Below are 23,515 nucleotides of genomic sequence, written 5' to 3'. Positions count from 1 at the left end.
ACATAATGCATCCCATAGTTAATAAACATTTATTTGACATTTACAGTCGCAGGTCTAGATGCATACTTCAGTGACGGATTGGAATTATTTTAAAGGATAGATTTTTTTAAAATTGGGAATAATGCGATTTTGATCTCACCAATTCCCATCTTATTTCCTCAGGTAGCTATGCACGATCCAGGTCAACACGAATCAAATGTGCTAGAACTTGATGATTATATTGATTCCTCAACAGCAGGCAGTTCTTTTTTAACATTTGCAGACAATGTGGAGGAGGTATGTCACAGAGTTACTGTATATTCTGCAGCTAATCATCTGATACATGTACACAAATCAATTAATACCACCTGTACTCCACTGTACTCTCTCTTATTACATTTCTTCATGTGCAGTATCACTTTCCCTGGCATCAAAACAATTCCAACCTTTTTGGAACCAACAAACCTCCAGGCTGAGGCCACTCCATTATGCAGAGAACTGATTTTGGAGAGTTCAATTTTGAGGAAGCCATTGTCTCTCTAGTAGCATGAGGAGGCCACTGAAACCTACTCAGCCATTCCAGTAGATCTATACTTAACCTGACCTTGAACTCATCACTCTGAAATTTGCCACTTGACCCCCATCCTCAGCAGTTTTTGGTGTGAGAAGTGATGCTAATTAACACAACTCTTTGTAAGAGGAAGTGCTTCCCATAACTGTTTAATGGCCTGGCTCCAGATTTAAGTCTACAACTGAAGGCCTTCTCATTCTCACTCACACCATATGAGGCACCATTCTTAGTTTCGTGAATTTTCTTTCAAGTATATGCAGCGGAGAACACACCTTCGTCAGCCTGAGGCATGATCTCCCCAATTCAGTTACAAACAAAGGCTTTAGACTTCACTTAATCGTTACTGATAACATTAACCACATGACCAACTGGTCTGCTTTGGCAGATGTCCATAGAACCTAGAACTGTACAGCACAGGAACGAGCTCTTCGGACCCACAATGTTGTGCCGAACATGACCCCAAATTAAACTAATCCCTTCTGCCTGCCTTTGGTCCACATCGCTCCATTCATTGCATATTCGTGTGCTTATCTAAGTCTCTTCTGTACTCCTATCGTATCTGCCTCCACCACCACCTCTGGCAGTGCATTCCAGACTCCTACCACTTTCTGTGTAAAAAATAATTGCCACTCACATCTCCTTTAAACTTACCCCCTGTCACCTTAAATGCATTCCCCTCGTTTTAGACATTTCAACTCTGGGGAAAAGATTCTGATTGTTAACCCTATCTCTGCATCTCATAATTTTAGAGACTTCCATCAAGTCTTCCCTCGACCTTCGCCGCTCAAGCGAAAACAACCCAAATTTTTCTAGCCTCTCCTTGTAGCTCATATCCTCTAATCCAGGCAGCATCCTGATAAACCTCTTCGCACCCTGTCCAGAGACTCGATATCCTTCCCGTAATGTGGTGATCAGAATGGTATGCAATACTCTTAAATGTGGCCTAACCAAAGTCTTTTCAAGCTGCAACATGACATCCTGACTCTTGTACTCAATTCCGTGTCCAATAAAGGCAAGCATACCATATGCCTTCTTTACCATCCTATCTACTTGTGTGGCCACTTTCAGGGAGCTTTGGAGTTGAACCCCAAGATCCCTCTGTACATCAATGCTGTTCAGGATCTTACCATTAACTGAATAGTTTTCCTTAACCTTCGATCTCCCGAAGTTCAGCACCTCACACTTACCAGGATTAAACACCATCTGCCATTTCTCTGCCCATATCTGCCACTGATCTCTATCACTCTGTATCCTTTGACAAGCTTCTACACTATCCACAACTCCACTGATCTTTGTATCATCTGCAAAATTACTAACGCACCCATCTACATTTTCAACCAAGTCATTTATATATATCGCAAACAGCAGAGGTCCCTGTACGGATTCCTGCAGAACACCACTAGTCACGGACCTCCAGCCTGAAAAACACCCTTCCACTACTACCCTCTGCTTTCTATGGGCAAGCCAATTCTGAATCCATGTGGCCAAGTCCCATGCATCTTAATTTTCTGGATGAGCCTACCATGAGGGACCTTGTCAAAAGCCTTACTAAAGTCCATGTAGACAACATCCACTGCTCTACCCTCATCGAACCCCTTTGTCACCTCATCGAAAAATTCAAACAAGTTAGTAAGACATGACCTGCACAAAGTCATGCTGACTGTCCCTAATTAGGCCATGCTTTTCCAAAATCCTATCCCGAAGAACTCTCTCCAATAGCTTACCAACCACGGATGTGAGACTCACTGGTCTCTAGTTTCCTGGATTATCCATAATTCTCTTCTTGAACAGAGGAACAACATTAGCTACTTGCCAGTCGGGGACCACTCCAGTGGCTAATGAGGATGTAGAGATCTTGGTCAAGGCCCCAACATCTTCTCTCTTGCCTTTCTCAATAACTTGAGGTAGATACCATCAGGCCCTGAGGACTTATCCACCTTAATGCTCTTCAAGAGACCTAACACCACTTTTTTCTTGATGTCAAAATGCCATAACATATTAGTATACTCCACACAAATCTCACGATTCTCCATTTCCTTCTCCTGGGTGAATACTGATGCAAGGTGCTCATTTAGGATCTCACCCGTATCCCCTGCCTCCAAGTACAAGTTCCCTCATTTATCCTTGAGTGATCTTACCTTCTCCCTAGTTATCATCTTGTTTGCAGTGTATGTATAGAGTGCCTTGGGATTGTCTTTTACCGTACATGCAGAGGTAATTTCATAGCTGCTTCTTGCTCTCCTAATTCCCTGCTTGAGTTCTTTGCTGCTTTTTTTATATTCCTCACAGCCCCTGTCCGATTTTTGCTTTGTAAACCTTGCATATGCAATTGTGACCCTGTACATGCTGAACATACGCTTAACACGTGATAACTGGCCAGTCCCGTCGCAGGTTCAGTTGATTAGATTACACTGACCAGTCGTAGCCATGCCACGTACATATTAGAAATTTACTGAAATTATTGGTGTTTAACTGTTTTATTGTGCCCCATTGTTCTGGACACTTCCACACTAGAGGAATATAATTTCCCTCTACCTATCCTACGAAGTCCTTTAATGATGTAAACACCTCGCTTAGATCATCTCTTAATCTTTTACATGCAGTGAGGAGCAAGCTTCATCTGTGCAACCTGATCTCGTAATTTAATGCATTTAACCACATTACAAAGGAATTCACAACCCTTTCCTGCTTAGAAAATGGTTTTTTGTTGCTTAATGAGCCATTAAAGCCAATTTATTTTTCTCAATTTCAAATTTCTACAACACAACCTACTCGCAAGTGATGCAAAGTTGCATTTCATTGTCCCTTTGTGGGATGAGCAAAAAAATTGCATTCAAATTCCATTCCATAGACTTGAGCAGACAATTCAGGCTGACACTTCCAATGCATTACTGAAGGAAAGCTGCTGTTTGCAATATGTTGAGAGTCCCTAAGTAATCCAGTAGACCAGCATGGCAGTTTTAAAATTTGGCTTCACCTTCAACTGGTGTTACACTATTATCACTGTAAGATAACCTGCATGGAGGGTGCCTGGTTTTAATGAGCTTGAGTGAGATTGGAAAATAGCACATTTTGCATTGCTGTGCAGCTGAACACACTTTTGACTAAAGTATGAAATTAAAAGGTACGGTGACAAAGGACTGCTCTCTCATTAGTGAGACATGACAGGCAGTGGCTTAACCTGAGGATCACAGTGTCTCAGGCAAAGGAAGAAGTTGAGAAGGAGAGCCCTTCATGGTAACCTCAGCCATTGTGGGAATTGAACCTTGCTGTTGGAATTACTTTGTATTGCAAACCAGCTATCCAGTTAACTGAACTAACCAACCCCCTGGCCTGCGAATTACATCCTAAAATGTGTCCCTCAAGAAACTTTTCCTTCTCTTTTGCAGTTGTAGGCACTCTAATTGATAAGTCTTTAAAGGATAATTTTCTTTTGTCATTGTAGGATTACAAAGAGAAGCTGAAGTCTGATATAATTACCAGCAGGTCAGTGTGTCATAAATATTAATCTCAATTATTTCTTATCACTGCTTTTTTTTCCCTGTTGGGAAAGAGGTTCATGTTCTTGCAGGGAAGATAACTTGTTGTTTATAATCAGCACACTGAGTTTCTTTGTAAACAAGACAGGTTTTCCTTAAACTTCATTACATTCCTTTCAAGATATGAATTGTTTGGCTGTTCAGCGTCCCATATCAAGTGTCACTAGGACCACAGAAGGTCCCAGGACTCCTGTTAGTTTCAGTTGGAGTAGCAGTGAGGGAGTAGAGGTTCCACAACTGGCCATTGTGTCTCTCAACCAGGCATAGGGAATGAATGCCAGTTCAGAGTGCTGTCTCTCCTCTCCATGTAGCAATCACTGATTGGGCCTGCAATTGCTGAACTAGGTCGAGGGCAGGATCGAGTTTAACTCAGTGGCAATTGGACCTGGGGATAAAGTTTGTACACGAAGAATTCCAGTCTGGATGAAGTCCTGAGTGTGGAACAGTATCCCTGGTAGAGTCAATTCTGGCCTGAAGCTCTCTCCCTTCTTCCTGATCTGATTATAGAACATATAGGAGATCAATTCAACAATGGAGGGCCGAAGTCCCAGGGCACTTTCAATCAGATGTCAATTGTCTCTTTGCGAGGAATTGCTGAGTGGTGATCAATCTGCTGGTACAATTCAGTATATCCGAGGACCATTCCTGTGCATCTCCTCTGTCGTAGAAAAAGTTTGGCACAGATGAAAAGACATGTAAAAAAAGATTAAATTATCTCCAGTGTTAAAATGCCAATCCTTTTTTATCCCCTGATATTTCTCCTCATGTTGAAGTTCAGTTCTAAAAGTGGCAGTTTGCATCCAGTTACCTTAACCAATGGATCTTTACTACTGATCCAGTATTTTTTTTATTTGTGGGATGTGAACATCACTGGCTAGGTTGTTACGTAATGGATAGAATTGTAGATGGTTCCTATCTTGCCCTACTGGTGAAATCTATATTCATGGCTTCATTACTTTTAGAATTGAATATTCCAATGCCCTCTTAGCTGGTTTCCCACATTCTACTCTCCATAAATTCAAGGTCACCCAAAACGTCATCCATCTCATGACTAACTCTCAATTCCCTGTTGCCTCTCTGCTTGCTTATCTTTGGGTCTTGGTCAAGTTGAGTATTGATCTTAAAGTTCTCTTCGTTTTCAAGTTCTCTCTGTGGCGTCATCCTTTCCCATCCCTCCAGTTACACACCTTTCCAAGATACTGTGATCCTGTAATTCTGGCCTCTTGAAGATTGCTGATTTTAAATACTCCACTATTAGTGATTGTACCTTCAGCTGCCTAGGCTGGAATCTCACAAATTCCCTTCTTAAACTTCTTTGCCTCTCTACTTCACTTTAGGATACTTGCTAAATCTTAACTCTTTGCACTAGCTTTTTTGCCTTAATACTGCCTTAATACCTTCCTGTGTTGCTCACTTTCCCACTTTAATTTTCCTGTGAAGTACCTCGGGATGTTTTGCATTATGCACTATATCATTACAAGTTGTTGTTGAAACCTAACGTAAAGTCAGCCACGAATTTCACTAGTATAACGGTCACATCAGTTTCTTTCTTTTTTCCTTTTTGCCTTGGCTCAGGGTATGTGAGGCCAATGATACCATCCCCTCCGCCCCCTCTACACAGTCATAATTGTTATTAATTTGTGGACTTCTGCATTTTCATTTCAAAAAGAAAAGGAAGAGCCCTTGGGAGGTGGATAGTGTTTATGTTGGAAAGTTAAGTGGCTTTGTTCCAGTTACTGTAACACAACTGCTGAGACTTCATGTTCACCCGCAGCCTGCCGAATTGGCCAGCCTATGACAGCATGATGAATTGGCCAGATTTGTTGAACGATCAGCCCATGATAGGGAGTAACAATTCAAAGCTAAGGCGAGGCCGAGGAACTCGCCATCTCGGAATAGAGACGCAACTGAGTTCAGATGATGAGCCCCTCTCGCTTGGCTTCGATCAAGTCAGGAACAAATATTTTTCCACTTCAGGTAATCTTTTATAATATTACAAAAGCACTGATCTTCTGTGAGCGAGAAATCAAGGACTCCATGAAGTGGTACAAGAGAAAGGACCTGTAGTGCCAATCACAAAAAGCTTTAACGGATAAAGTACTTTAGAAGTCACTGTTGGAGTTTGGGAAACACAGTAGTCAGTTTGTGCACAGCAACCTCCTATAAGCAGCAATGTGAAAATGACCAGTTCTTGCAGAGTGACAGAGCTCAAAAGCTTTGTGATAAAGTCATTTTCAGATGTTTTGTGTGAATGATGAAATGTTTATTAATTAGCAACTTCTGGCAATAATATGAAGCAACTTTCTTCAAAGTCCCTCTCCATTTGGAAGAACTTGCAAAGAAGACACATGCCAATATCTTCATTTCAGAAAATATTTAGCAATTTTTTTCTGCAACTCCTTTCTCGAGCACAAATGGGTGTAAAAGCCCAGATACTTCATGATTGTTTTTTATGAGACCTAGCACTCTAGTAAGGAGCACACGATCAGGATTTTAGTTCTATGAAAAGTGATGGATATGCTGTGTATTCACATTTCTTCAACTTGTTCTTCCTGCGAGCACCAGGCCATAGAATCACAAATGAATATGAGGCATTGGAGCAGGAGTTGCCATTTGGCTCCTGAAGTACATTCTGCCAAATAAAGACATGGCTTCACTTTCAAACCCTTTGTAACCAAATCCCAACTGTTCCTTGATTTTAGCAAGGTGGATAATTACCACAGACTTTGCTATTCATTCCTGAATGTAGTCGGTTCTGATATAACACGATAGTTTTGCTCTTGTGCGATCTCACATTATAAGAAAATCACACATAAGCCATGCCATTTCAACTAATGGGGCCGGAATCATGCCATAGCCAGTACACATAAGGACAGTTCACATTCTACAAATAACGATCTAAATTCTTCCATCGCTTTAACGCAAATTCATCCTGAAGAAACACATGTTATAGCAGAACTGACTGATACTAGCAAATTAAATAGGATCGGGGAGACTTCAATCTCATTCCTGTTTATCCTGTGCGGTTTTACTTTTGTTCAAACTCTATAACATAATTGAAATGTTTGTCATATCTACATGCAGTCATTTTTCAAACACAAGCCCTTATGATTTTCTTTTGAAAGATCAATGTTTTACAGTTCTGCAAACTAAAAGCAGGTGCAACTTATAGCAAACCTTGGTTGAACCTAGCTAGAGTGCTACATTAAATTGCCATTGTGGAAAAGATATAGAGACAGTCAAGAGGGTGAGAAAAAGTGTCTTATAAGAATGATGTTGGAAATGCAAAAAAATGTATCTATCAAAAAAATTAACAAGCCGGATCTCCTTCCCCTTGAAAAGAGGTGGCTTGAGAGGAAACTTGATAGAGGTCCTTAAAATTATTAGATTACTTACAGTGTGGAGACAGGCCCTTCGGCCCAACAAGTTCACACCGACCTGCTGAAGCACAACCCACCCATACCCCTACATTTACCCCTTCCTCTAACACTACGGGCAATTTAGCATGGCCAATTCGCCTGACCTGCACATCTTTGGACTGTGGGAGGAAACCGGAGCACCCGGAGGAAACCCACGCAGACACGGGGAGAATGTGCAAACTCCACACAGTCAGTCGCCTAAGGCAGGAATTGAACCCAGATCTCTGGCACTGTGAGACAGCAGTGCTAACCACTGTGCCACCGTGCCACCCACAAATTATGAAAGGGATTAATTGAAAAGGTTTATAAAGAGGACTATGCTGAAGAATAGCCATTCTCGAGTCTGCATAGTTCAGGCAAGGATGTTATTTTATTTGAGCATATGATGGGGGGAAGCTCATTTGGTTACCCAGTAAACTTCTCAAAAATATGGGGTTTTCAACATAAGTTCATCCAAGCTCCTCTTATCTGAATCTTAAGACTGGATTCCTGGTTCCCTTTATTTCCTTGTCCTGTGTAGCAATAATATGCTTATTCAGGCTGTTTTTGTTAAAACAAGGAATAAATCAAGCAAAACTATGTACTTAAATCACAACAATCATGCACTATATGTCTAATCCAACTAACATTGATTTCCCCCTTGTCTGTGGCTCAGAGCATATTTGCAGTTGTGGAGAATAGAAACTCGAAGCCCATAAATATATGGTAGTCTCAAGAAATCTAATAAGGAACTCAGAAAGAACTTCTTTACCCAGAGAGTAGTTCAAGCAAGTAGCATGAATGGACTTAAGTAAAGACTAATTGTTGGAGAATGGAATTGACGATTGTACTGTTAAATGAAAAGAAGTAGGATGTGGCTCAAATGGAGCATTAGCTTTGGCAGGTTTGGTCTGAATGGCCTATTCTGTATACACAGCATGACCCTGGTTAATGTGCAGGAATCCCATTTCTGTAGTAAATTATTTGTGCATTGAATCTTCGCATTTACACATGTTGATGCTTTGTTTCCCTCAGATGAACGCCTGATACAAAGAATTAACATTGATGAGACCAATGAGGTGTCAACCTCATATGACAGTGGCAGGGTCTCACTAGATGCCGAAAGTCACTTGATATCTAACCTGTGAGTATGTCTTAAATCTGCCCCTAATACACTGAAAGTGGTTTAATTATATTGTTTTGACAGGAATGTCTGACTACCATTGAGAAACTAAATGACTGTTATCCAAAATGCTAGCAGATACAAGTCCATGGGATTCCTTTCACTTGGGTTAATATAATGTGGTGCAATTTCAGGAACAAACATTATTATGAAATGTGCTTCCTCAACTGGGGAAATGATAGCCTAGTCATATTGTCGCTAGACTATTGATCCAGAGACCCAGGTAATGTTCTGTCGAACCTCAATATGGCAAATGATGGAATTTGAATTCAATTTTTAAAATATGGAATTAACAGTCTAATGATGACCATGAATCCATTGTCAATTGTTGGAAAACCCCATTTGGTTCACTGATGTCCTTTAGGGAAAGAAATTGCTGTCCTTACCTGGTCTGACCTACCAGTGACTGCAGACCCACAGCGATGAGATTGATTCTTAACTGCCCTCTGGATACTTAGAGATGGGCAATAAATGCTGACCTAGCCAGGGATGCCCTCATCCCATTAATGAATTACAAAAGAACTCATTTAGCTCAGTCAGTAAGAAATTTATTTTAAATGAATTTAGTCTCCTATTATCATTGTGTAATTTCAGTCCCGTTAATATTTTTAAAACTTTGGAACCTGAATCACACTTCTTTTGTCAAAATGTGATATTTTCTTATGTGACTCTTAATTTACCAAATTGTGACAAGCAAGTGACCCCTGGGACTTCCTTGTCAAGTTAATATTCTGCACTCAGAATATTCTCTTTGGGCTCAGCTAAAATTTGGAAAGATCATGTGATTGATTTTCAATTTGTTGTCCTGACAAATCAACTGACTTTTGAAAAATCAGTGTAAATCATTTTTTGTTGTTTCTGTAACTGGCAGCTGTCCTGTAATGACAACTTTGTATGTGAAGGGCAAACTAAAAATCTGCTGATCTCAAGGTTTGTATTTCTAATATTAGATATCTTTTATTTGTCAAGCAGACTTGATAGGAAAATGTTCTGCATTTACTGTGACAGAAAATTCTTATGTTCCCCTTGAGATTTGTCAAGCTGTCATTGGTACAGTTGCATTTTCCCTTTTCTTCTTCAGAACGGAAATTATTGATGGGAGTAAACAACCACGAGCTGAAGCACCAATCCTAGACCAGACTAATGATAATGGTCAGATCATTAGACCTTCCCAAGGCATCGCAAGATCATCTACAACCAGAAGAATAGGTAAAATCTACAACTATAGATCCTGGATACCCAGAAAAAGCCTCATGGCTGTGCTATTGGCCATTCTCCCTAATTATTCGAATGCTTATTGCAGCTTTGTGGTGTAAAGTTCTGGATACCTACTGTATCTGTTGAAGGACTCCTATATTTATCCAACTTTGAACCATTTCAACTGTCAGTGGAAATTCCAGTCCCACTACTCTGAAGTAGATTCGAATCCACCAACTTCTCCCTGTGTCTTCAGTGTCATAACTCTAGCAGAGGATCTGCAAAAACCCCTCCTGGCTTTCCATACCCTATGATGTAAAAGTCTTTACCTTCGCATTGGTGTATTATCAGTGTTCCATTAAGAGTTTATGATGTGCTACAGAAATTCTGTACATGCATCCCACACTTGAAAGTTTGCTAAATTATTATTGCTTATGATTCAGTAGGGCAGCATCCTTAGCACTGAGTTGAAAAGCTGTGGGTTTAAAGCCTGTGCTGAGTTTGATTAAGCACATACTTCTACATCCCTCAAAGAGGAGGAGACTGCCTGATGATCTGCAAAATGTTTAATGGACCAGGATAAAGTTTGAGGTTTCTGTTTAAACACTGGGCTCTGCAATGTTTAATTGGATATAAGGCAGGTGAAAACACATTTCGCACAGAAAACGGTCTGTTAATGAAGTGAGCCAGTATAGAGTACAAGGAAGTGCAATAACTTGCACGAAAGTTCAGAACTATAAGTCAGTGAGACCAGAATACAGAGCCATAGATATAAGGGAATTCGGGGGAAATTTCCTTACCCTGAGAATGTCAGATTTTATTCCTGCAGGGAGTAGTTGAGACAAACAGATTGAATGCCATTAAAGAGAAGATTGATAAGCACAAGAGGGAGTGAGGATTAGAAAGATTTACTGACCGGGTTAGATGAAGATATGTAAGGGAAGGGTCATGTGGAATGAAAACATGGATCTATTGCGCCAAGTGACCTGTTTCTATGCTGGAAATGCATTGTATGTATAATACCTTGTATTATAATAACCACCATATGGCTTTTCTTTAAATATCAAACTTTTAGTCTGTTGTATCCATTTTAAGTACTATTGCGAGGGTATGATAATTCAGGGTCAACTCCATTAATGTTAATTTATATTCTTATGTTTCAACAGCTTTCACTGACCCTCCACAACAATGTCTGTTCCCGTTCTGGTGTAGTTATACAGCTCATGTCCTTTGTTTGCTCCTCTTCTCTGGATGCCTCATTGTGTCCATATGGATTGGCGTTAACTTCACTTCCAGGATTGCCCTCATGTGGCTTATCTCAGGAATCTTCAGTGTTCTCTCTTCATTCTTCCTCCTGGAACCTCTCAAGGCAGGTTCTGGCACAAGAGGGTGCAATGGCTTGAGTCTAGATTCCTTTGAAAATGTGGCTGCTTGTGTGTCTGCATGAGTCGAGAGTGTGGTGCTGGAATTGCACAGCAGGTCAGTCGGCATCCGAGTAGCAGGAGAATCGACATTTTGGGCATAAGCCCTTCGGCAGGAATGAGGCTTGTGGGCCAGAGGGTTGCCTGACCTGCTATGCTTTTCTAGTACCAGGCTCTCAACTCTGGTCTCCAGCATTTGCAGTCCTCACTTTCTGCTCTGTGTCTGCATGGCTAGTAATACCTTTAGAATTTGTACCTTACCTTCATTGAAAGTGTGTCAGGAATTTAGTTGATGTAAAGGAACATTAAGTCACACTGTCGGCTGAATTGCACCGCAGAGAATGCACACATCTGATGAAATTTCTAGCCTCTGATGTTTTGTGGTAGCGTCATATGATATATTGAAGGATCACATAATTTCAAGTCTTATCCATGATTTACCAGGATGTTGTGAGTAAGCCAGGCTGGACATTAATTTTTTTTCAGCCTACATTCAATTAAACTAGGCAATAAAGTTGTCTATTTTTGACTACCTGATAAATAATGATGTATTTTAGGGCAGTCTTCAATACAGCAACAACTTGTATCAGTGTAGCACCTCTTAATGCCTGAAAGCTTGTTGGAATCGGACTCAGTATTAAAAAGGAATTGGATAAAGAATAAGATAAAGACTCAGAATTTTCTGATGAATTGTTTGCAGTCTGCATTTAAGGAATTGCCATTGACTCTGAATCTCTAAGTTCTGTTTATCTGATCTTAAATTTATCCGAACTTTTAAAACTAAAAGTTTAATCTCTACTATTGTATGTGATCACTTTTTGTCTTTAATACAAATGTTCCACATTAAATGACAATGCCCTTTCTGATCCTTGTGATCCAGGTTCTGACTGAAGCACTTTACTTCACAGTGGTTGCTAAGCGCATCCATCCAGATGAAGATGACAATTTAGTGGCAAAGCCACGTGTTGAACAGACCCTGGAAAAAATCGGCAAAGTGCGGCCTCCTCAAGGATATGGCCTTCTCCAAGCGAAGGAGGAGGCCAGGAAGGTTCAGATTCTTCACAGAATGCTCAAGGTATAAATGGAAAACTTCCATCAATTCAAAACTTCAACTAGCAATAAAATGGGAAATTCAGATGAAGCCTCTTTAGAACATAAGAACATAGGAGCAGAAGTAGGCCGCTTAGCACATTACATCGGCTCTGCATTCAGTGAAATCGTGGCATATCTGATAATTCTTAACTTCACTTTTCTGCCTTTTCTCCATAACCATTGATTCCCTCAGTGGTTAAAAATCTAGCCCTTTTAGCCTTGAATATACTCAATGATGCAGTCTCAACAGCCTTCCGCAGTGAAGAATTCCACAGATTCATAATCCTCTGAAAGAAGAACTTCCTCTTCATCTGTCTTAAATGTGTGACCCCTTATTCTGAGACTATGCTGTCTGGTCCTAGACTTTCCCACATGGTGGAACACCCTCTTGCATCTGACCTGTTAAATCCCCAAAGATTCATGTATGTTTCAACATAGAGAGTGGTTAGAATGTGGAATTTGTTACAGGTCCTTGTGGAGGAGTTGAGGTGATTAGTTTGAATTCATTTAATAGGGAGCTAGATAGACACACAGGGAAAAAAGAAATAGATGCTATAAGCTTGGAGGTTTACTCCTATGAATAAAAAACACTGGCCAAACTCAGATCGGCTGACCGGGCTCTTGCAGTGCTATGCATTTTTCTCAAGAAGCTCCTGTCCAAAATGTTATAGAATCATAATATCCCTACAGTGTGGAAACAGGCCCTTCGGCCCAATGACTCCATACTGTCTGTCCAAAGAGTATCCCATCCAATCCCATTCCACGACCTTATTACTCTACATGAACTAATGCACCTAACCTACACATCTCGATGGGCAACTTAGCATAGCCAATTCACCTAACCTGCACATCTTTGGATTGTGGGAGGAAACCGGAGCACCCGGAGGAAACCCACTCCGAGACAGCAGTGCTAACCACTGAGCCACCATGCCGCCATTATCTGTTCAGTTAACTACCAGAACATGACAAATGCATCAAACCACACAAAATGAAAATAAGGATAATAGAATACACAATAAGTCAGTTAGTATGTGGAAAGAGCAAATTAATGATGTCTGCTAAAAAAAAATCCTCACTCAAATTGAGGTTGTTTCAGTTTGACATGCTGACATATTTTCAGCACTTCTTTGGTTTTACTTCAGAAGTCCCAGCAAACATGTTTTCATTGTGAAATGTTTAATCTTTGACAAATCGAGAGAAAAATGACTTGTGCTTCACTTATCGCTGAGGTAAATATGTAGTTTTTTTCTGAGGCACAGACCCGGCATTGCATATTGCTTGATCTTGGACACAACTTTTTAAATTCCCAGCAGTAGCCAAAACAAATACGGAGAGAAAAAAAATGGTAAAAGTAATTTTTTTTCAGTGAATCGTGGCTGACATTAGTATTTTTCCAGTTCAGAGGCCAGCTGTTCATTGCAGCTGATCCATCAGTGTCAAAGCAACAAAGATATCAAAGGACTGAGGCCAAATACATTACTAGTCTTGGCTCCCAGTATTTCTGAGTCCTTGACTATCAATGTGACCAGGAGATTAATCAATCTTCTATCTTTTATAATACACACCTATCAGTTGCCTCCCTGTATAATATAGTTTTAATTTCTGTCTGGATGATTGATCAGCAGCTGAAGGCAATTCTGCAAGTCACCAAAAGGCATTGAAAAGCAATATTTTTTCAAAAAAAGTACATTTTTAAATATATCAAAATTTTCTTCTACAGTTAAACATTCAAATACACCATCAAATGCAGCATGAAGTCTAGAGCTGTGCACAAAACGTAATCAAAATTTTATTTCTTTCAACATAAGTGATATGTAGATGATGGAGCATGTTTTGCTGAAAAAACATTTAAAGATAGAATTGTCCACTTAATTATTTAAGTTTTTAAAAAATTTGATAGACTTTTAAGAAGTTTTTTTAAAATTGGAAACCACTTGTAGGAAAAATAAATGACCTTAGGTTTAATCACATTCAGCAGACTGACCACAGATCATCACTTCCATAAGCATTTTCACAACAGGCCTCTCTCTGTCTTCACATAACTTTACTCTCACCTTTCTGTGACTATCCTCTCTGTCCCTTACTGCTGTACCTGTCCTTTTCCTCCCTCACTCAGACCTGTAACTAATCCCTCTCTCACTTTCTCCCCCTGTTTTGGTCTAGCACTACTATGGCTTCAACACCATAGGGAATTTGAATAAACCTTCTTTTCCCATCATTATTAATGGGCTGCTACCTTCTTCATAAACGAGAGCTATTTGCATGAATAATAACCAGTGCTGTGTGCTACTTTGTCTTTCCTGGGGCTTGAGAACAACATTTCACTTGTGCATCAGGCGCAAGCTGCTCAATAAGAGGGCAATTTTGTAGGATCCCTGCTTTAAAAACGAAGGGCCTTCACTAGCCAAACTTACTGATTTAACAGTGGCATGAAGGAGAGAGAACATACGTTGTCCAGACAATTGCAAATCTTTCGGGATAACATACTTGGAGTAAAGTTGTACATAGAATACTTATCCAGACTTTGGATGCTATCCTGTTAATTTTCCAACTAGCAATAAAAATGTGAGCATCCAGAGAATAAAAGCACAAACATGGATGATTATTTTAACAGAACGTTCAGATTTCCAAGTTTAGACTCTCACTTTTAATGCTAGTTGATGATTGCTGTCACTCCAGACAGATGCACATGAGGTCAACTTTGAGTTCTTTTGTGATGTCCTTATATTTTTTTAATTAATTATTGCATTAATGTTAAATAGAGCTGACTGAATTGTCATCCCTTCTGTTTCAGAACTTCATCATTTATATGTTGTTTCTGCTCGTGGTCCTGTTGATCAATTATGGAGATTCATTCAGAGATGCCCAGGGCAGACTCTTGCACAGTTCAATTAGACAAAGCCTGCTAGGGCCCAGTAAAGGGGTTGAATTCCAGAAAATCAAAAGGTAAGACAGCTATCAGATTTATTAGAATAGGTATCATTTAATTGAAAACAGCATATCCTACTCTGACACCTCCTGTTACTCACTTCATATTGTAACTGTTGTAAATATATTTCTCCATTAAAAGAAAGACCGAACTTCCATATCGATAGGATTTCCATGTTTTCAATCTGATTATTGTTGTATTGCAAGAAATGTGGCAGCCAATTTGCACACAGCAAACTATTCCAATCAGCAGTGTGATCATGACTATAAAATGACCTAATGTGTGAAGAGAGAAAAGAATCAACATTGAGTACAGTATTCTTTGGAACCCTATTTCTGAAGCAGTCATACTGGACTTGAAACATTAACTCCCTTTCTCTCTCCTCAGATGCTACCAGACCTGCTGAGTTTCTTTAGAACTTTGATTCTTATTTCAGACCATCAGCACCTGCAGCACTTTACCAATTCATTGATATATTTGAATGAAAGCAAAATTATGACCACTTCCCTATCCTGAAGGCATTTTGCCAATATCAGAACAGATCTTGAGGGCATCTAATGTGGAAGTATCCGTTTCTCCCTTCAGCCTCAGCACCAGTCATCTCAGTGGGTGCTGTCACTGAGTTGGCAACTCTCAACTCTGAGAAGCAGATCACAAACATTAATTGGATGGGAGTCTGGGCAGTGACTTTTATGGGTAAAACCATGCCCTGTGTCCTGCCATGAGCCTGTACAGGCATGGGACCTGCTTTTGGATCCAGTGAAGATGCTTCCTAGTGTCCGGTAAAATTCAGCCCAGTGCTTTGGGTCAAGGCCTGATCGTGGTGGTTTTCTATATGATAATGGGAACTCAGCCAAGCCACCAGGTGGAGGTACTGAATATTGGCCAAGGACTGGTCAAACGACCTCTTCAACCAGTAACAAGTTACAGAAATTATTCACTCTTGGATGTGGCTGCCTACTACCCATCAACAAGTTACCCTTGATGTGGACGAGAAAACCTTATTATCATCTCACAAAGTCTCATAGCACCACTGCTAACCAAGTCCTGAAGGACATGGCTGCAAAGCCATATCTACAGCAGCTACTGAGGAAACCAACAAGAAATAGAATGTACTTGACTTAGTTCAGTCTTTGGCAAAGAGTTCAATGAATGGAGTTCAATGAAACACGCAAATACCTAGTGGAATTGTACTGTCACTAGGAATGGGAAAGTTTTGATGTGTCAGAGTACAGTTTAGCTGATTCTGCTGTTTATTGCCTGTGGAAAGTAGTGGCTTTGAGATCAGTGAACACGAGGTTTAGGGATGGTGTTGGAAAGTGGGCTTGAGGTACCTGAACTAAATGACAAAACATTCTCCATGGTCCAAATGGCCTTGATCCTGCATCTTTATGGCTTGTTCAAGCACAATGTTTGAGATATCCATTGTTGTAACCCTACATTTCTTATATAGGTCATTCTGCTATAATGTGACAGGTGTGTTCCTCTGTAATCGTGCGCTGTAGAAAATCGCACCATGGAAATTCTGCTATACCCATTCAGCAGAAAGTTCGTGTTGTGCAAACATGGTCCACAATTCATCAATCGCGTTACGGTTGAGACACCGTGTTATAGGAGAACTACCTGTATATGCTTTCTGTTGGAGTCCCGTCTAAATTGGTGCTTTTTTTCAGATCAGGGGAGCTTTGGAAATGGATGGCAGAGGTGCTCCTACCGTACCTGTATAACAATAGAAGTAGGACGCTATTGGGATGTCCACGAATACGCCAAATCCGTTCAAAAATAAACAATGGTAAAATAAAACTTACATTTCCTAAGTGCCTTGCACAACCTTACTGTCTCAGTACTGAACACACTTTTAAAGTACTTTTAGATATGCAGATGCTGTTGAAGTTAAGGAAGCTCTCAAACAATTTGCACAGAACAATCTCCAACTAACAACAGCATGACACTGACTAGCTTGTCTGTTTTTAGTAACATTGGTTGCAGTTCCGATCAGAAACTAGGGAGAGCTCTCTTGCTCTTCTAGAAAGTAGTCCCAAAGAAATGTTTTGCATCCAACAGAAAGGGTAGCCCGTGAATAACTTAAGTGTCTTCTCAAATGTGGCACTTGTGGTAATACAGCACGGGAGTCTTGACCTTGATTATGTGCTTGGCTCTAGAATGGACTTGAACTTTTGACACAGCTGAGTCTGCAACCAATTTCACACTGAGGGCTCAATAAATTATTTATATGTATTTTAGAGTTTAACTTAGAATGTTAGAGGAAAAGAAGTGGATTTATTATAGTTGAAGAATGATCTTTAAATTGAAAAGCTCACACCAGCTCATAAGCTTCAATTTGCAGACTGGCCAGTCTGGATATAATGAGTTACCACTTAATTAAAATTTAGATATGGAATAAAACATCTCTAAAGGCTCATACTATTTGAAATAATATGACAAAATGAGTAATCACAATAGAGCCTTGAAGTCCTATAGCATGGAAGCAGACCCTTTGGTCCAATGAGTACACGCTGCCCATGTTCCCAAACCAAACTAGCCCCACTTTGCCTGCATTTGGCCCATGTTCCTCCAAACCTTTCCAATTTATGAACTTATCCAAATTACTTTTCAACATTGTAACTGCACCTGCATCCACCAATTTCTCTGGCAGTTCACTCCTTATACGAACTGCTCTGTGTAAAATAAAAAGTTGCTCCTCATATCCTCTTTAAATCTTTCCCGTCTCACCTTAAAAATATGCCCCTAGGTTTCAATTCCCCCACTCTAGGTCCTTGCTGTTCCCCTTACCTATGTCCCACAGGATTTTATAAACTTCTATAAGGTCACCTGTCAACCCCCTACACTCCAGTGGAAAAATGTCGAAGCCTATCTTTATAACTTAACCCTTCCATTCCTGGCAATATCCTGGTAAATCTTTTCTGAATCCCCTCCAATTTAATAATATGTTTCCTATAGCAGGGCACCAGAACTGTACACAGTAGTCCTGACGATGTCTCACCAATTTCCTGTACAACCTCAACATGATATCCTAACTCTTATACTCAAAGGTCTCAGCAATAAAGACTAGTGTGCTAAACAGCTGATAGAACACAAATTTCAAAGAATTACGTACCAGAATCTCTTGGTCTTTCCATTCTACAACATGACACAGAGCCCTGCTTTTGTTTGTCTTTACCAAAATGCAATACCTTGCATTTATCCAAATTAGACTCCATATGCCTGCTTTCTGCTCCAGTGAATTCATTACAGGATCAGAACCTGTAAATGACATAAATGATTCTAATTCTTGTGAACCATTCTCAGCTGAATGAGCTTTCTATTCTTTTATACTTATGTCTAACCAGTTCAATGTCTTCAGCAACCTTCGTCATTACCAATAATTACACAGTGTCTTCAAGACCCTGGGCTTCACGATAACCGTGATCACGAGGCTGGTTGGAAGAGTCCAGTTACAAATCTGAGCGATACATGGTCATACTCATCACCTGATCTACCAGGGTAAGGAACATGCTCTGGATATTGACCAGAGAGATTTGTTCTGTGTATTCCTTTTAATGATCACTGAATGCAAGAGTGTAGACACCTCTTCCAAGCTAAGGAAATGGAAAGTCAGCATGGGCTGTTTCCCCAATCCAGTAACAGACTCCACCTTGTGTTGGAAAGGTTACATAAGAAGCTGAGGATGGAACAAGGCTCAGCTGCAAGTACCACAGAAGTGATACAGCTCTCCCATGTTTACAGACTCGGCCCACACAGGAACAATGGCCAACAAATGTGCTCTGATGATGATTCACTGGTGAACTCGGAATCTCCCTACACATATTGCCTAATCTGCTGTGTATTTCCAGTGTTTTCAGTTTCTTCGATTCTGGAACTGCTTAAACTTTTCCTCAGTAACTCATCATCCACAGATCATTTCCTAGCCTTGTTTATTGCAATTCTGGGGAATACTGAAATCAATCTGGTGAACTCGTGTTTTTTTTGGTTGTAGTATTAATTTAACCATGCTAATGACACTATTTCTTCTACAATTAACCTCAATGGATGGTATGTAGAATTTACAGTTTCCAAAAAGGCCATTCTATCTAATAGGTTGTACTTGTGTGAAACTTCCACATCAAACTCCTCCCAACCTGACTTCTTATCCTTCTTTTCTCCTTCATGCATCTTTAAATGTATCTACAATGTTGGTCTCAACTCCTGTTTGTGGTAGTGAGTTCCACATTCTCACCACACTGTGTAAAGAAACTTCTGAATTCCTTAGAGTGACCATCTTATAATTACACCCTCAAGATTGGGACTGCCCCACGCATCTCCTCTGACTGTACATTATTAAACTTTTATGTTGTTAAAAGATCTATATTAGGTAGTTATGAAATAGTTTTTGTTTTGCAAGACATTTCCCTTCATAAATGAATGCAAACTGGGAGTACAGCACTGACTAAAACCAAAGAGGTGGTCCTAGATTTGAACCCCAGTCTAGACTGAATTTACTGAGCTGAACATGAGGATCATTTGAATTCTACAATTGGCTGTGATCCATATGCTGGAGGAAAGGAGGAGGAAAACACGTATAGATTCCACATGAATGTGATACATTTTTCATACTAAGTGACTGTTTGCCCAAATTGCATAGACTTGTACCTATAGACTGGCTACCTGGGCTAAATGATGAAGGAGGTAGATCCCCAAATGGATTTAGCAGATTCAATACAGAAAGGAGGCACACTGGGCAATGCAGATCGGGGAATGAGGCCCTCAACAATAAAACAACAATGTGTCTGTGTGTTATAATTTCTGGGTCTTTTTCTTTTCTTAGGGTGTGGTACTGGGGCCAGAATGCTGTATATGACAGTGGTGGATACATACAGAAACTTGGCAGGACGAGAGACCAGAGTAATTACACGCTGTGGAATTTACAGGAAAGAAATTGGCTGGATGTAAGGTAAGCTTTATTACACTGAGTGTTACTGAGAAATAAAACAGGATTCTGAATGTTTGGCAGCTCTGAGACTTCAAGATTTAAGCAGATTTTTAACATGGTATTTTTGATTAAGCTAGTTCAAAGTCAGACTCGGTTTAAAAAAACACAATTATTGAATGGTCTCCCAATTTAAAAGATGTGACTATTATGTCAGCAACATGACCATCAAATTTGATATTTTGCTCTTTAAAGAATTAATTTGCAATTAAAACCTATGTCATAAAGTCTCCAAAATATAAAATGCCTCACAGCCAATGATTTACTTTTGAGTTGCGGTGACTGTCCTGTCAATAAGTCTGCAGAGCAAGATCCCAGAAACAAGATTTCAGATACAAAAACAAGATGGGTTTTTCAAGATATAGAGAAAGTACCCTTTTTTTTATTTGTTTGAATAGCATAATGGAATCTTACAATACCCTCAAACAATGGACAGGACTTTGACATCCAAACGGACAATACTTCTTGGGATCAGTTAGCTCGACTGGTTTGCAATTCAGAGTGATGCCAACAGCACAGATTTAACTTCCACACTGGCTGAGGTTACCATGAAAGTTCTCAACCTCTCCCCTCACCTAAGGCGTAGTGACCCTCTGTAAACAATCACCAAGTGTCTCTTTCTCTAATGAGAGAGCAACCCCGTGGATTTTTGGGACTCTGGCAACTTTACCTTTAACTCCTTCGGTGCTGCTTTGGTAGGAATTGAAGTCTTGGAGTGAAATTTGAGTCGTGATCTGTCACTAGACTACTAATCTAGATGTCTAATGCTCTAGTGACACATGTTTAAATTCTACTATAGCATCTGGTGAAATTTAAATTCACTTAATAAATCTGGAATATAATACTAATCTGATGGTGACCATAAACCCATTCTAGATTGTTTTAAAAATGCATCTTCTTCCCTAAGTTTGTTAATACAGCAAATTTGCAGTACTTACCTGATCTAGCCTATATGTGACTCCAGATCCATAATGAAGTTGATGACTGCTAACAGCCCTCTGAAGTGGCCTATCAAACCATCAGTTCAGGGCAATTAGGGATGAGCAACGCATGGGTTGGCCTTTAGATTGAGAGAGACATCCTTGAAAGAATAAAAAGAGGAAAAAAAAAGTCTCATCCGATAGTGAAACTCTCACTCAATACTGCACTGAAATATCAGCCTCGGATTCCTGTAGTGGGACTAAACTCAGATTCAGAGATTAGAATGCTACTTCCTGAGCCACAGCTTAATCCCTTGATTACAAGTCTTTGGTAAATGAGCTCTCAGTTCAGAAGGTTCCATAGTTAGCTTATTACACTCGGTTTAGATTGGAAAGAAAGTATGCCACAATTCTCAAGTGCTGCTAAGTGAATATGTCAGAAAGCACCTTGTTGTTTGGCAGTGCTGATCTTAAGCACCACTGAAAAATAACATGTTGTTGAAGCTTTCGATCTTGCACTCATTACGATAGTTCACAGGAACACCAAAGTAAAAGGGAAACCAACAGTTGTATGAGAAGAAAGTTATAATTGGTTGGCAAGTGAGAACAAACTTGGACTTAGCTCTCAGACCCCACAAGGCTTGTTGGAGCTTAAATTTGAGGCTCACTCAAGGAGAACATGGCTGAGGTATCAAAAGGTAGCCATATACATAGACCCTTGCCCTGCAGTCAATGTCATCAAGAGAAAATAGAAAATGTTAAATGTTCAAAATCATTTATTTTTCAAAAGGACAATAATGCACTGCTTTCTATGAAGACAATATAGGCTGATGTAAAGACATACTGTTTCAAACAGACTTGTAATTTTGTGTTGCTAGGACAAGGGCCATCTTCATCGAATTTACCCAGTATTTCCAAAATGTGGATTTGTACAGTGTAGTCACCCTTCTCCTAGAGTTCCCATTCTCGGGGGGAGTGTCCACCAGCATTGATATCAAACCATTCTCACTGCTGCAACTGAGTACTGGAGTGGATTTCCTGCTCATCATGATGGTAAGTCTTGCTCATGTGGCATTCATAAGTCGTAAATCCCCCCCAAAGGCAGCAGCAGGCTTACTGTTGCTGTCCAGTCCTGCTGCCCTTGGGGGGGTGGGGGGGAGAGTGTCACATAGTTGGTTGCTGTGGGCGCAGACGGCATGTAGGAGTAGGAGGGGCCTTGCGGGGGCAGATGGGAGGGTGGGGGCTCTCCCGTGGTGTGCTGCTGCCTACTCTCTTGAACAGGGAGCGGACTTAGCAAGAGCTCGCTGTATCAATCCCATTGAACTGATTTGGGGGTTGGGGGGGGAGGGGGGTTTGGTGTTGGGTGGTGGGTGGCGCTTCAAGCGTGTGTCTGCTCAAAAATAAACCCTAAGCCAGAAAGAAGGAACAAGGCAGGCAGAGCGAAGAAAAAGGAAACTTCAGAAAACTCCGAGTCCCAGAGGAGAGGCTTTGAATCAATTAACCGAATAATCAATTATCCGAACAAAATAGTGCCCGCCCATCTTGTTCGGATAATCGAGCTTCCTCTGTATAGGGGGATAGTTAAATTCTAACTGTAATGTTCTTATTGATTTCTGGATGAAAATGTAAATCATCCCTGAATGGCAAGGAAATGGCTACGTAAACCTCCTACGTTCCACCTAGAAGACAAAACCGGGGCATTCAATTCCTTGAAGGTCAGCAGGGCAAACTAAATTTAATATCACACCAGGGGATAGGAACCTGAGCAGGAACTTCAATTTGAGGGAAGGAAAGGAACTAGGAAAATAGAAAGCAAAAACGGAAGTCAGACAAAGCATGGACAAGTATCAAATAGAATCAGAATAGAGAATAATGTTAAAAAAAAACACTAAATCAAATGCACTCTAAATGCATGAGGAATTTGCAAAGAAGATTGACTTTTTTTAGTTCAATTGTGGGACATGGGTGTCACTGACTGGCCAGCATTTATTGCCAGCACCTAGTTGTCCTTAAGTTGGTGTTGAGCTGCCTTTTGAACCACTACAATTCACATGCAGTTGGTTGACCCACAGTAACCTTAGGGAGGGAATTCCAGGGTTTCGATCCAGCGATATACAGGGGAACCTCGATTGTCCGAACGGGATGGGAGGGCACTATTTCGTTTCAATAATCGATCATTCAGTTAATCAATTAAATGCCTTTCCTCTGGGGCTCGGAGTTTTTAAAGTCTGCTCCCCGTTCAGGACACTAGCAGCAGCACACATTGCGCGAGACCCCACCCCCAATACTGCCCACGCCC

At 40.4% G+C, this 23,515-nt stretch overlaps 1 protein-coding gene across 1 annotated transcript in view; it reads left to right on the top strand.

The window, feature by feature from the left end:
• pkd1a (polycystic kidney disease 1a) overlaps positions 1 to 23,515 on the top strand; it is a 205,423-nt gene that overhangs the window by 146,906 nt on the left and 35,002 nt on the right. Inside the window, exons 32-43 of the mRNA XM_072559862.1 lie at positions 163 to 276; positions 3,996 to 4,036; positions 5,864 to 6,066; positions 8,523 to 8,631; positions 9,752 to 9,879; positions 11,034 to 11,236; positions 12,169 to 12,363; positions 15,175 to 15,326; positions 16,983 to 17,101; positions 18,660 to 18,813; positions 20,135 to 20,260; positions 22,095 to 22,269. Of these exons, the coding sequence (XP_072415963.1) occupies positions 163 to 276; positions 3,996 to 4,036; positions 5,864 to 6,066; positions 8,523 to 8,631; positions 9,752 to 9,879; positions 11,034 to 11,236; positions 12,169 to 12,363; positions 15,175 to 15,326; positions 16,983 to 17,101; positions 18,660 to 18,813; positions 20,135 to 20,260; positions 22,095 to 22,269 (1,719 nt within the window). The remainder of the gene's footprint in view (positions 1 to 162; positions 277 to 3,995; positions 4,037 to 5,863; positions 6,067 to 8,522; positions 8,632 to 9,751; positions 9,880 to 11,033; positions 11,237 to 12,168; positions 12,364 to 15,174; positions 15,327 to 16,982; positions 17,102 to 18,659; positions 18,814 to 20,134; positions 20,261 to 22,094; positions 22,270 to 23,515) is intronic.

This window comes from Chiloscyllium punctatum, chromosome 40 (assembly GCF_047496795.1).
Source record: "Chiloscyllium punctatum isolate Juve2018m chromosome 40, sChiPun1.3, whole genome shotgun sequence".
Lineage (NCBI taxonomy): Eukaryota > Metazoa > Chordata > Chondrichthyes > Orectolobiformes > Hemiscylliidae > Chiloscyllium > Chiloscyllium punctatum.
The sequence above is the reverse complement of the archived record's forward strand: the minus strand, read 5'-3'. Positions and strand labels throughout refer to the sequence as shown.